Raw genomic sequence first — 13,709 nt, 5'->3', positions numbered from 1 at the left:
TGTCACAGAAGGTGTACCCAATCCCAGTTATGCAGAAGACTTATGACATCCCATTATTGTCTCCTTGTTAAAACAGCTATTACAATTTTGGGACAGTTATTGAATAAACATGATCTTAAAAAAATAAAATTAAGTATATTAATTCTAAACTTTGATTTTTACTGTGCTGCAGTGTCAAGTGGGTTTTGGGATATCACATTTTAATTTCTAAAATTCTCACCCTTGACCAAATGCTTCATTTTTCTAATGTAGTCTGTGCCTAATTATATATGGATTAGATTGTATGCTTTGTATACACTTCCACTCAGGAGCAAAAACCAAATGAATCCACCCATTGCCTGTGAGGAAAATATTTCCAGTGCAGATGCTGCTGTTTTCTAGTACATTAACAATGCAGTCCTGTGCAGAGTTACTCAGGACTAAACCTGTTGATTTCTGTGGATTTAGACTGAAGTTCCTCTGCATATGATTGCTCTGAAAATCAATTCACTACTTATCGAAAAGCAAATTAATAGTATGTCTGAGATCATTAAAGGTGGCAAGCGGATCAGTTTATTTTTTAGATATAAAACTATGCACTTGCAAATCTTTAAGTAAAAAAATAAATAATTTCCCCCAGATGCCAAATTCGTGATTTTGCATGAAGTGTGAGTGGGGTAGGAACACTGTTGCATGATGGAAAGTATTATATGTTGAAGAAGGTAAAAATTAAAAATTGATTCACAAGTCTATGAAAAGCCTAAAACATAAAAATGTAAAACGAAGGTTTACATGTACACAATAGAAACATTACTCTCTTTGCTACTTGCAGAGTTGCTCAAATTCTCAAACCCCTTCCCAAAATTATGCCTTCTCATCAGAGCCCAGCTTTTAAATATTGTAAAATACAATACCATTCCATGTCGATACCAAATATTTATTTCAGTGTTTTGATAACTGGCTTTGATTTCAAATATCATTGGATGTCAAATGAAAGATGCTCAGTGGATATATGGGATATGGTTGAATATTCAGTTTGGTGTAGTGGTTAAGTGCACGGACTCTTATCTGGGAGAACCAAGTTTGATTCCCCACCCTCCACTTGCAGCTGCTGGAATGGCCTTGGGTTAGCCATAGCTCTCACAGGAGTTGTCCTTGAAATGGCAGCTGCTGTGAGAGCCCTCTCAGCCCCACCCACCTCACAGGGTGTCTGTTGTGGGGGGAGAAAAAGATATAGGAGACTGTAAGCTGCTCTGAGTCTCTGATTCAGAGAGAAGGGCGGGGTATAATTCTGCAGTCTTCTATTCCGTGGTTATCCTAAATCTTCACCAGAAATCACTGAAGATAATGTTCACAAGTATTTAGGTGACAGATCCTTCTGATCTCTTCCATTCGGTGTTATTCTTGATGCTGGGAAAGTATAAATCCATTCTGTCAAGTATTTACAGTTCAGATTAGATCCTTCATTTTGAAATGTGTGCAAGCCTGTACCCTCAAATATTTGTGGCTATGGAGGGGCCCAAGTTCTGTTTTGCTTCCAATTACAGCATGTTCCTATTAAAACACTTTGTGAATCACTCTGATATTTCTTGGCTGGTGCTCCATGTTCTTGTTTTCCCTTTAATCTGAACTACAGGAAATAATAACTGAATAAAAAACTGTCTGTAGGCTAGGCTGATGCACCTTGCATAATACAGCATGTAGCAAGAAATTCCAGATTCATTTCAAGCTTTGCACATTTGTTTTCCCATTTTTTTAAAAAAAGTTATGTTTTATCAGGCAGAGAAGTCAATGTGCAAAGTGGAATATCATGTGGTCTGTTTACATCATGCTGCCATTTTTTTTAGCAACTCAAGAAAACAAATGTGTGAAAACATGCTCCAGTAATGAATGCTTTCTGGGAACTAGCCTGAATTTATTTAAGCTTTTTTGTTTTTCCTTAATTGTAACTAAATAAAATGTTTTTGCTGGAATATTGATTGTGTTGCTTTTTTGAACATACTAACACAAAGATAACCAATTTATTGGATCAGGGGAGATGATTCATAGCCAAGCCTTGGTGGACTCTGCCCCTCTCAGGGAAGAAGCAAGGAACATGGAATGTTCTTCATGTTGTATGCTCAAAATGTTAGAGTTAAGAAGGGATTGTGAAGGAATATTAACAGCCTCCTACTCCCAGCGTGAGAGTATTCTTCTGCTTTGTATTGGATGTCTTATACATGTGCCACATCAAGGGACTGAGACAACTGGAAGAGAAACTTAGTAGTGGGTACCCCTCCAGTATCCCCCCCCTCCAGTCCTTTGTCTGAATCTTGGTGGCCTGGGCAGGGAAATCCCCCTGCCAACTGACAATGGTGCCCAAGGTCAGAAGCTTGGGGGTGCTATTGGAGGCCTCTCTGGTGATGGAGGCCCTGATAGCAGCAACTGCGAAATCCACCTTCTTTCATCTTAGGCGGGCGAAACAGTTGGTTCCTTTCCTTGGCCGTGACGACCTGGCAACAGTGATTCATGCAATGGTCACCTCGAGATTGGACTACTGTAATGCCCTCTACTTGGGGCTGCCTTTGTCACAACCCAGAAACTTCAGCTAGCGCAGAACGCGGCTGCTAGGCTGCTAATGGGGCGGCCCAAGTGGGAGCACATACAGCCAGCACTGCAGGAACTGCACTGGCTACCAATAGTGTACTGAATTCATTACAAGGTGCTGGTTATTACCGTTAAAGCCCTATATGGCCGAGGACCTGTTTATCTGAGAGACCATCTATCCCCACACGTTCCCCAGAGAGTACTAAGATCTGGATCTCAGCATCTAATGATCCCCAGGCTGAAAGAGGCAAGACTGTCAACCACCAAGGAGCAGGCCTTTTCAGTGGTAGCCCCCTCCTTATGGAATCAATTGCCAGAAGAGGTTAGGGCCTTGCAGGACCTCATTCAGTTCTGCAAGGCCTGTAAGACAGCTCTCTTCCGGCAGGCCTTCAGTCGACTATAGGAGAATTCTGGAACAACTCGTCCTGAGAATATGAGTAACATCTGATTTGTTAGCACCAACTGTAGATTGTTTTAACTTGTACTGTCTAATGGTTTTATTGATTTTATGACTGCAATCATAGTTTACTATGATTTGATGTAAGCCACCCTGAGTCTGCCTCGGCGGGGAAGGCGGGGTATAAATCAAATTAAACATAAACATCCCATGCTCAGATGCCAGGTTCAAATGCATTATTTCAAGAAGTGGTTAAGTAGAAAGTGGGCAGATTCTGTGAGATTATATATAAGGGTAAAATATTGACTAAAGAGGAGGCATCCCACCCATCCCCCAAAATATGGAAGGGGCACCTGTCCCTTGGTGCCAGTATCTTCAGGTTCTCATTTGTTTCTATCTCGGTCTAACAAAAAGCATTTACAAAGATCTAGAGAAAGAACAAAGTTATTCCATTTCTGTACCAGTTAATGGGTTTTCTTGCACTGGAAAAGGGTGTGAAACATTTATCTTTTGGCAGCATTAATTAGGAAAAGTGATAACTAATGGTATAAACAGCTAAATGATTGGTCTTAAATATGGAAACTCATGCAGCTTGGTGAGATGACTTAATTTAAAACAGGTTGGATCTCAATGAGAAGTTCTACTAAAGAAAGGGATGATTTGTGTCAATTCTCTCTCCCAGTGCAGACATCCAATTCATCGCTCATGCTGTCCCTAGAGGGAGGTCTTCTCAGCAGCATTTCAGAGAAATTGGTGGGGGGAGGCAGGAAGATTCCATTATTGACAGAATATTTAAAGTGGTTTCCAGATGGCTTTTTATACCTGGTGCTTAACTGTAGACCCTAAATTGTGTTGTTAGAAATGTGAATAGGAAGGCACAGGTTTTCCCCTTCACGTTTAGTGGTCATGCCTTAATACAGAGATACTGAGCATGTCCCTATATTCTATAAAAGTGACTGCTGGAAACAAGTTTCAGGAGGTAGCCATGTTTGCAATAGAAGAGCAAGATCTGAGTCCAGGAGCACCTTAAAGAAAGTTCACCTTAAAGGAGAGCCAGTGTGATACAGTGGTCAAGAGTGTGGTACTAGAATCTTGGAGATCCAGGTTCTAATCTCCACGTGTGCCATGGAAGCTGGCTGGGTGACTTTGGGCCAGTCACATACTCTCTCAGCCTAACATACCTTACAGGGTTGTTGTGAGGACAAAATTGAGGAGAGGAGAATGGTTTTTATTTTTATTTATTTTATCGAATTTATATCCCGCCCTCCCCTGGCAGGCTCAGTGATTTAGTAGAATTTGTCACTGATTCATAATATACAAAATAATATTTTTCTGGAATGATGTTTCTTCTATTGTTTAGTCAAGGTACAATCAAATCCTACACATTTTAAAAGCCTATTGGAGGGGTACAGCCTCTAAAATAGTTTTAAAATGAACTAGAGATTAATGATACAATCCTAAATGATATTGTCTTTAAATCCAATGGATTTAGAATGGTGTAACTCTGCTAGGGATGTCACTGATAAATAGCAAAAATTGGCATGAGCTGGAAGTGGCATAATGCCAAAACCTGCAGAAGCCAATAGGGGCCTATGTGGCAGTTGTACAACCACATCATATGCAGTGAGTGCTCCCAAGTGCAATAGAGCTGTTACCTGGAAACAACAAACATTATGGTTTCAAACTTGAGCAAATGTGATTTTCATGCAAAAGCTGAGAAAAGTATGTCTGTATTTCAGGGGCATCAAACGCTTGGGGATAGAGGAGATTCACAGCAAGATTCCAGATTAAGCAGTAAAAACTAACGTTTCTGAAAAACAGCTGTGCTCTATAACTTATATTACCAATACCTGTTGAGAAGTAATGTGGTCTAACACAGATACATACTACCATTCTGCACAACTCTGCTGCTGAATTCCTCACTCAGCTGTGTGTTTATTGTGCAGTGTGGGCAGGCCCCAAGGGTGATATATGTATTCCCAGTCACCTTCTCATGTTATGCCCTGGGACTTGAGGGAGGTGCAAAGACAGCAGTCACCAGAACTACCACAAATGTTGAACAGATCGACCTGGCAGGCTCCAGAGTGCAGAGTAAAGTTGGCACACGCTGCCACCAGAGAGGACAAGCAACTGTGGTTGACATTGGGGGAGGCACAAGCCTGGCTTGATTATTTTTTATATCATGCCTTTGAGGAGAAAAGTGCGACCAAGTTCTGCTTCAGGAAAGCTAGAAACTTCCACTCTGAGCAGGTAAGAAATGGAAACATGGAAGAAAACAATTGTTTGTCACTCCTTGCCTAGAAACACATAAATTGTGTGGTCAATTAAGAAAAAAAGCTGTAGTACAGACAAAGGCCAGAAGTGGCTGCTAATTAGTATTGTTTAGAAGCTGTTGTCAGGAAACCAAAGTTGTTTTTCCTTCCTATGAATTGAAATGTTCTACTACAGGTTGCTCAGTTATTTTGTTTAGAAATGATTCATTTGCTTTCTGTTCTGTCAGCCAGTGCATTTCACTTGTGGACATTATTTCTATGTGAAAACCCTCTCCCCCCCCCCCGCCTGTTTTGCTTGGAAACGTGAAGTGTTTTATAATTAGCTTCACTCCTGAGTACTGGCAATAATTAAAGTTAATGTTAATGACCTGTTTTAGTTAGAATGAGCAGCCTACAACCCCACCCCTTCCTGCTCAGTCCAATGCTGTTCATCAGCATCACGGATTTAGTTCCCATAGTCCTACGGGCCAGAGATTCCACAAAACAAGCATGAATCATATTTCCCTAGGAAGTTCTTCTGATTACTCTGTTAAAAATTTTTGGGCTTATAGCTGAGTCCCCACCCCCCCACCCCGCCCTCAGTGCAGATGAAGAATAAGAGATCCCAATTTTAAAATAAAAATTTCTATCTTGCTATAGAAATCTCTGGAGATTTCTGCCATAACAGATTACCATTTTATGTGACACTCTCCTGATAGTAAGCTGCCTGTCCAAACTAAATCATACAGACAGCGTGCAGGCTAGGATCTGGGAGCTCCAGGTCTGAATCCCACTCTGCCATGGAAGCTTGCTGGGTGACCTTGGGCCAGTCATACCTTCTCAGCCTAACCTACCTCACAGGGTGGTTGTGAAGATAAATCCCAGCAGAGGAGAACAATGTAAGCCATTTTGGAGGCCCACTGGGGAGAAATGCAGGATGCATATGAACATGAATAGTTGCTTGATACCTAGTCTTAGCATGAGTTGATACCTAGTCTTAGCATACCCAAGAGGAAACAACAATCCACATGACGCTAGTCTGTCCACTGATTGCTAGTTAATTTGTGGCTCAGGTACTTATGAACAAGCTTTCCAATTCCTAATTTGCAGTGCCATCCTAAACAGAGTTACACCCTACTAAGCAGATTAACCTCAATGCTTAGGATAGCACTGATACTTGGCAACTCTTTACAGTTAGTCTACTGGAAAGGTCCTAAATGCAGCCCTCCTTTACACTAAAATAGTCTCTTGTGCATAACCCATTAATTTCCCTAGTGTCTGCAAAAATCCCTCTCCCATAGCGAGGTCTTTCCTAGCGGGGTGGGCCCTTCATACCAAGAGTTATGCTCTAATTCTGACAAAGATTGTTTCCCTTCCCACTGTGCAAAAAGAGAGCTTCAGGATGCCGCTAGTACAATGCTTTCGCTCAGGAGTGGGGAACCTCCATCCTGAGGGCTGTATACAGCCCTCGAGGTTACTTGGGGTGGCCCTTGGGGATTGCTGGACTGAACCAAGCCATGTGGCAGCCTCCCTGGCCAGTGTGGATCATGGGGCCAGCTGCACTGTACAGCAGCCTCCACGGGGCCCAGATGTACTGTGCAGCAGCTTCCCTGGGGCCTGGCTGGCTAGCCAGAATTGCTACAGGGCCTGGAAAAGTTACTGTCACAATTAAGTTTGCACTTGATTATTCCAGATGGTGTGGCCTAATATGCTAATGAGTGTGTGACCTAATATTAGGGGATGTTGTCTAATATGATACTGAGTTCCTGCTGGGCTTTTTCTACAAAAAAGCCCTGGACCTATACATTTGCCTAGGGCAGTGGGTCGTGTGTGTGTGCTGTATTAGGCTCTTCCCAGAAAAAGAAAAACAATTATTTGTATTAATTTTGCTGGCCTGAATCATTCTTCCTTGGTGGAGCACTGTTTTTTAAGTTGACAATTTTTTATGGTTTGTGAATGATATTATAAATATCCATATGGCCCTTGACAGAAAAAAGCTTCCCCACCCCTGCTTTAGCTCCTTCAAAGTGCACTGCCAGGCATCAAGGTGCTTTTCTTTTTTAAAATATTGAGAGGGGGTACTTACAGTATCAAGCCAGCACTGAGCTGTAGACAGTTCATTGTTTCACAAGCATGTTGACATGCAACAAGACTTCCCTAGAGCTCTGTCCAAGGTACAATTTCTTTGAACTCCATTCAGTAAGAATTTTATTGCGTATTACGTGGGCGGTGGTTGCTTTTGTTCTTTTGCTGCAGATCACTGAATCATTTTTGAACTACTTTAATTTCCAGTTTTTATCAGAATTATTTTCCTTTGTTACAGAAACAGTCCAGAGGAGACCAATACAGCAAGGTCTCTTACACTATTCAGCAGGCATAACTGTAGCCTAGCAACATTTCCAGGTCAACATAAAACAAAAAATGGCAACCCAAACAAACCATTCACTTCTTACACGCAGAAGTTGTTTATCTTTGGTTTGGCCTTTTGCCAAAAAAATCCTGTCTGATCCTTGTAATGGCATTGTATAGGGTAAGCAACATTAAAAAGTACTCGATGTCCCCTAATGCAAATAGTTTGTATCTGCAGCGCAACTGGTTGGGCTATGGTAGGAGAGAGTCTGCTTCTGACATGTTACAGAGATTTGATCTGGCTGCAAAAGAATTTTTAAAAATGTGCTAGTCACCACACGGATCCATTCCTACAGAGAGTTACATCTTTCTAAGCCGAAAGAATAGAGAAAGGTGTTACTCCCTAGGGCCCTTACCTGGATGGCTCAGGCTAGCCCAATCTCATCAGATTTCAGAAGCTAACCAGGGTTGGCCCTGGGTGGTATTTAGATGGGAGACCACCAAGGAAGTCCAGGGTTGCTGCACAGAGGGAGGCAATGGCAAACCACCTCTGTCAGTCTCTTGCCTTGAAAACTTTACAGAGTCATCATGTTGGCTGTGACTTGAGGACACTTACAATAACTGTTTAGGATTGTACTGTTTGTTTCTCAGATTGAGAAGAGATGTCTGCTTTTTCATTCCCAGACTGACTGTGTATGTCAGGGTTTCCCAAACTTTTATTTCCCGTGGCCTGGTTATTTTTGGACTTCTTCGTGGTCCAGTAAAATTTGGAGGTGGAGCCAGGAGCCAGGAATTATGTCATTTCCTGTGGTGTCAAGGACCAAGTGATGTCACTTCCGGGGCACACTGAACCAAAACTCCACCTTTTCCTGTGACGTCACTTCCAGGGCACTCCCTCAAACCTGCCTCTTCTTCGGAAGTAAATTCATTTTCAGAAAAATCTCTCTGAAACTCATGCTGAGCCAAAATGGGGGTGGAAAGTGGGCGGTCCTCTCTTTTCAACCCCACATCTGCATGCACCTATCTGTTTTTTGTATTCTTCGCCAATTTGCAAGCACTCCTAATGCCCATGTTCAATTGCCTGCACCACCTACACATCCCGCCCTCAACAGCACTGGCCAGTGTATGCAATTGGGAGTGCTGTTGCCATTGCCATCAGAAATGCCAGCACTGTGTACCACTCACACTGGGCCCTGGCAGCTGCTCTACCTCAAAATATGCTGACACATTTAGTAAGCCCTTCCTTCAGCTGCTACTACTGGAACTCTGCCTCAAGCTACAACCAAGCTTGCTTGGTTTCAAGAAAATCTTTTGACAGCTAGTTTTCATACTTTTCTTTGGTCGAAACACAGGGAAATTGCTGTGAAAGGTAGCAGGGAATTGTACTGCAATTAATGAATTAATTTCAAGTTATATGAAATTCATACAAGCTTTTCTGCAGTTATCCCAAAAAGGATATCTATGAGGGGCTTGCAGCTTTTTACCGGCTGTGTTTCCCATGCCTTTAAAAGCAACCTATTGTGCAGTGAACTGTTGTAGCTAGTGAACTTCTTTCATCCTTTTTAATATCTACAGGAGGAGTTTAATTTTGGTGTCAGACAGCTGTTAAAAGCAGGACCTGTAAAATAGTGCCAAGTTCATAGTACCATCTCTTCCAGTGCTGTTGAGATATACCGCAGTAATCTCCAATAATCTCTTTCTGCCCCACACCTCTTACTCTCACTCACTCACACAGAAATCTCATAGAAGGCCAGCTGGCTACAACTGGGGGTGCCAACTTTTCATTGGCAGAGCTCCTATATCTGCAACACCAGTATGATGAACAAAAAAGTTTCATCCAGTAAAAATGGAAGGAAAGAAAAAGAAAGGGAAAGAATGAAATGTAAGGAAATGAAAAGAAAGAATATAAATATAAGAGGAGCCATGTTGGATCAAGCCAATGGACTATCCAGTCCAAAATTCCTTCATACAATGCCCCCAAAGCACCAGAATGTCTGCCAGTGGGGCCAGAGCACTAGAAGCCCTCCCACTGTTGCTCCCCGCTCTCCCAGGACCAAGTATACAGACAGAGCATCACTTGCAGGGAAAGAAAGAAAGAAAGAAAGAAAGAAAGAAAGAAAGAAAGAAAGAAAGAAAGAAAGAAAGAAAGAAAGAAAGAAAGAAAGAAAGAAAGAAAGAAAGAAAGAAAGAAAGAAAGAGAGAGAGAGAGAGAAAGAAAGAGAGAGAGAAAGAAAGAGAGAAAGAGAGGGGGGGCAAAGAAAAAAAAAGCCTTCTTCACCATCAGATGAGCCCAGCCAGCAAAAATTCTGCCCAGGGGTTGTTTGGCTAAAAAAAATAGCTACTGGAATGCCCACTCCCCGCCCCTCCTGGTTGGAAAAAACACACACACCCTTCTTTGTCGCCCAGGCCTCCCGGGGAAATCTCCCCAAAAGAACATACTGCAAGGCACATGAAAGCTCATACCTCAAAGAACACTTCATGGGTCTAAAGTGCCAGTGGATGCTAGCTTTTCTCTCAGACACTGGGAGCGGGGGAGAAGGAAGGAGAGGCAGCCCAGCTCCTCTCTGCACAACACAGAGATGGGGCGGGGCTAGCTTTGGCTTTTTTGTGACCCGGTAGTGAGACTTCCGTGGCCCAGTACCGGGACATGACCCTGCAAATGAAAAACACTGGTGTATGTAGCTGTTTTCTTCCTTCATTCCTGTACACCTGTAGAAATCTCCTTTTTTCAAGATGTGTGTGTGGGAGTACACCTAAACTATTCGTATTCAATTAGACATACCTAAACCATTAGGTTCATCTAAATATTAATTCACTAGAAGTGCAATTTGAACATTCCCTGGCCTAGTGGATATCACTGAGCTTGAGAATAGCCATAATTTTCTGTGTAATTCCCTGTCACACACACCCCTTCAAATCCTAAGAGCAAGCCTATGTAGTTTAATATAGCAAATGCAATCTATACTGATTGAATTACTTATTTAATACATTAGTATCCCATCCTTCTTTCAAGGAGTTCCAGCCAAGATACACATACTCACACAACAATCTTGTGAGGTAGGTTAGGTTGGCTGGGCAAGACACCCACTGAGCTTCATGGGAGTGAAGGGATTTAAATGTAGGTTTCCCTGGTCCTTGTCTGATCATTAGGATCCATTAGTGACCATTAGTGTAGTGTAGTGGTCAGAGTGTCAGTGAGATCCATGTTCAAATCCCTATGCTGTCATGGAAGCTCACTGAGTGACCTAGAGCCAGTCACGCCCTTCTCAGCCTAATCTGCCTCACAAGGATAAAACAAAGCAGAGGTGAGGGGAACAACATAAGCTGCTTTGCATCCTCACTGGGAAGAAAGGTAAGTTACAAATGAAGTAAATAAATAAACATACCAGTTTGTATTTGTAGTGAAAATGTGCATGCTGGAGCTATACAGCATGGCTGCTCTGTTGGAGAAAGAATCTATCTTAACCCAGCTTTGACAGTTCTGTAATGACAGCTGGTGATCTAGCCGGCATGCTAGGTCACAGTGATCTTATCAGCAGGCTGGTTTGAGCCGGCTGAGGATAGGTGAAGGAACCTGCTGAGTCAGCATGACAATGCACTGCCAGGATTGGCTGACTGGACTATAAATGAACTGTGTGTGCAATGCACAGGTCTTTTTCTGAGAATTGACTTGCTGGCGGAGCATTCTGTTCCTGTGATCAATATATTGGACTGCACTAGAGAGCACGTACTGTATATAATGTAAATACACTACTTTGGCACTAGTTGCAGGTGTCTGGCTGATTTCTTTCCTGGAGCTCAGTGTCGGGCTCATCACACCGCTCACTCTGCTAGTGTCCGCACCGACAGGGTTATGGGCCCAGAGCGGTTCCGCTGCGCAGAGGAGCACCGTGAGAGTTGAGCTGACCGAGAGTTCGGAAGGAGCCGGAGGCGAGGAACGCTGGTTGAAGGACAAAGAAGCACCAGCTATCTCATTTTGAGAGCCAGAGGGAGGACGGCAGCCAGCTGTGTGGAGGAGTCGGCATCATGGCTCAGCAGCAGCTTGCAGTGGCCGTCGAGAAGCTTAACTCAGCCAACTACGCGGTGTGGAGCCTGAGAATGGAATACTACCTTAAGCGTGAGGGGCAATGGCTGCTTGTAAGTAATCCCCCTGCCGTGTTATCTCCTGCCCAGACTGTGTTAGCCGATAAGGCGCTGGCAAACATCGTGCTAGCAGTAGGAGATGACCAACTAGTATATGTGCATGGGAAGGACACTCCCAAGGCTGCCTGGGACGCGCTCAGTGGGGTTCATGTTAGTACCACTGCTGGCTCCCTTATGGCCTTGACCAGGAAGATGTTCCGCACTGTAATGCCAGCTGGAGGGTGTGTAAGGCAGCACATCAAGAAGCTAACGGACTGCTTCGTTGAGCTTGAGGCCAGGGGCAAAACTGTAGCTCCCGACGACAGAATTTATATTTTGCTGTCGTCGTTGCCGCCTGAGTTTACTCCCCTGATAACATCCCTGGAGACGGTTGATGTGGCGACTCTGACAATGGAGTACGTGTGTGCCCACCTGCTTGATTTCCAAGAGAGGATTGCAGCAGTGAGTTGTCCGGGGGTGTCGGCTGAGGAGCGTGTGGCTATCGGCTCGTCTGGGAAGGCGTCCAAGAGCAAGCCGGCTTCGGCTGCTGGCAGGCAACCAAAAGCTAAAGAGGAGCCGACTGCACTGGCTGTCCGACGTTGCTATGGTTGTGGATCGTCCCTGCACCTGCTACGCGTGTGCCCAGAGAAGGGGAAGCGGCGTGGACGGAGGCAGCAAGGGCAGAGGACCACCAGCCCGTGTGAGGAAGAAGCCCGGCTGGTCACGTCTGCAGGAGAGAGCACAGGGTCTGCCTGGATTTTAGACTCTGGTGCAACGAGCCATCTCTGCTGCGACAGGGAGCTGCTGAGTAATGTTGACATTCCTGAGCACAGTCATGTCAGATTAGCTGACGGGACCTCCACAGCTGTTATATGCTCAGGCAGTATTGAATTTCCTGTGTTAAATTGCACTTTGCAGCATGTTCTGTGTGTACCCACATTAAGGTCGAACTTGCTAAGTGTGAGCATGTTAATTGACCAAGGTTATCAGGTGAAGTTTGAAAAAGCCTGTTGTAAAATCCTAGGAGGTGGGGGGAAGCTGCTTGCAACTGGGAAAAGAGAGAGAAATATATATGTGGTTCAGAGTCATTGTGCCCAGGTGGCACAGGTGTCAAATGTGCCAGTGCACAATCAGTGTATACATCTGCTCCACAGGAGACTCGGGCACTGTGGGTTTAGAGCGTTAAAAAAGACCCTGCAGTTGGTGCCAAGTCTGAAAGTGAAGCCCTGTAAGTGTTATCTAGACTGCCAGGTCTGCAAAAAGACCAAGAGCAGGGCTTGTGCTGTTGCTAAGCAAAGCAAAAGAGAGAGCAAGCGTGCCCTAGAACTCATTCATTTAGATGTTATAGGCCCATTGCCAAAAAGTCTGTCGGGGAGGAGATACTGCTTAGTGGCCACCGACGACCACACAAGGTACTCTTGGGTGTTTGCTATGGTGCATAAATCCGAGGTGTACAAGGTATTCACAAAATGGGTCAAGGCGGTTGAGAGGCAATTAGGTTTACCCCTCTTGTCTATTCAGACCGACCGCGGGGGGGAATTCTTATCAAATGAATTAAAATGTTGGCTGGAGAACAAGGGCATTGCCCATCGATTAACGAACCCGGCCACGCCCCAAGAGAATGGGTTAGCAGAGCGGCACGGAGCCATACTACAAACTTTGATGTATTGCATGTTAGAAGATGCAAAGTTGCCAATTGCTTATTGGGCCGAGGCCATGCATTCTGCAGTTTTTGTGTATAATCGTATTTGGTCCAAAGCTGTGAATGACTTGCCTTATAGAAGGCTGTACAATAGATGTCCAGATTTAAAGTTTCTGAGAATCTTTGGGACACAGGCCTGGGTGAATATTCCACTGAAAAATAGAAGGAAAGGAGGTGGCCGGGCAGTGAGCCTAACTTTTCTGGGCTACCAGCCAGAAACCAAGTCATATCGCTTTTGTGATAAAAGGGCTAGACTAACCTTCAGTAGATCCGCTGGATTTAACGAGCAGTCCAGCTGGCCGAGGTTACACTCTACTGAGAA

General features: G+C 44.0%; 1 protein-coding gene across 1 annotated transcript in view; it reads left to right on the top strand.

Annotated features, from left to right (window-relative positions):
* Positions 1-5,058: 5,058 nt before the first annotated feature.
* Positions 5,059-13,709, top strand: part of LOC132568866 (WD repeat-containing protein on Y chromosome-like) — a 30,562-nt gene continuing 21,911 nt past the window's right edge. The window contains exon 1 of the mRNA XM_060235051.1: positions 5,059-5,212. Within this exon, the coding sequence (XP_060091034.1) occupies positions 5,145-5,212 (68 nt within the window). The 5' untranslated portion in view covers positions 5,059-5,144. The remainder of the gene's footprint in view (positions 5,213-13,709) is intronic.

Source organism: Heteronotia binoei, chromosome 3 (assembly GCF_032191835.1).
Source record: "Heteronotia binoei isolate CCM8104 ecotype False Entrance Well chromosome 3, APGP_CSIRO_Hbin_v1, whole genome shotgun sequence".
Lineage (NCBI taxonomy): Eukaryota > Metazoa > Chordata > Lepidosauria > Squamata > Gekkonidae > Heteronotia > Heteronotia binoei.
This window is presented reverse-complemented; position numbering and strand designations above follow the sequence as displayed.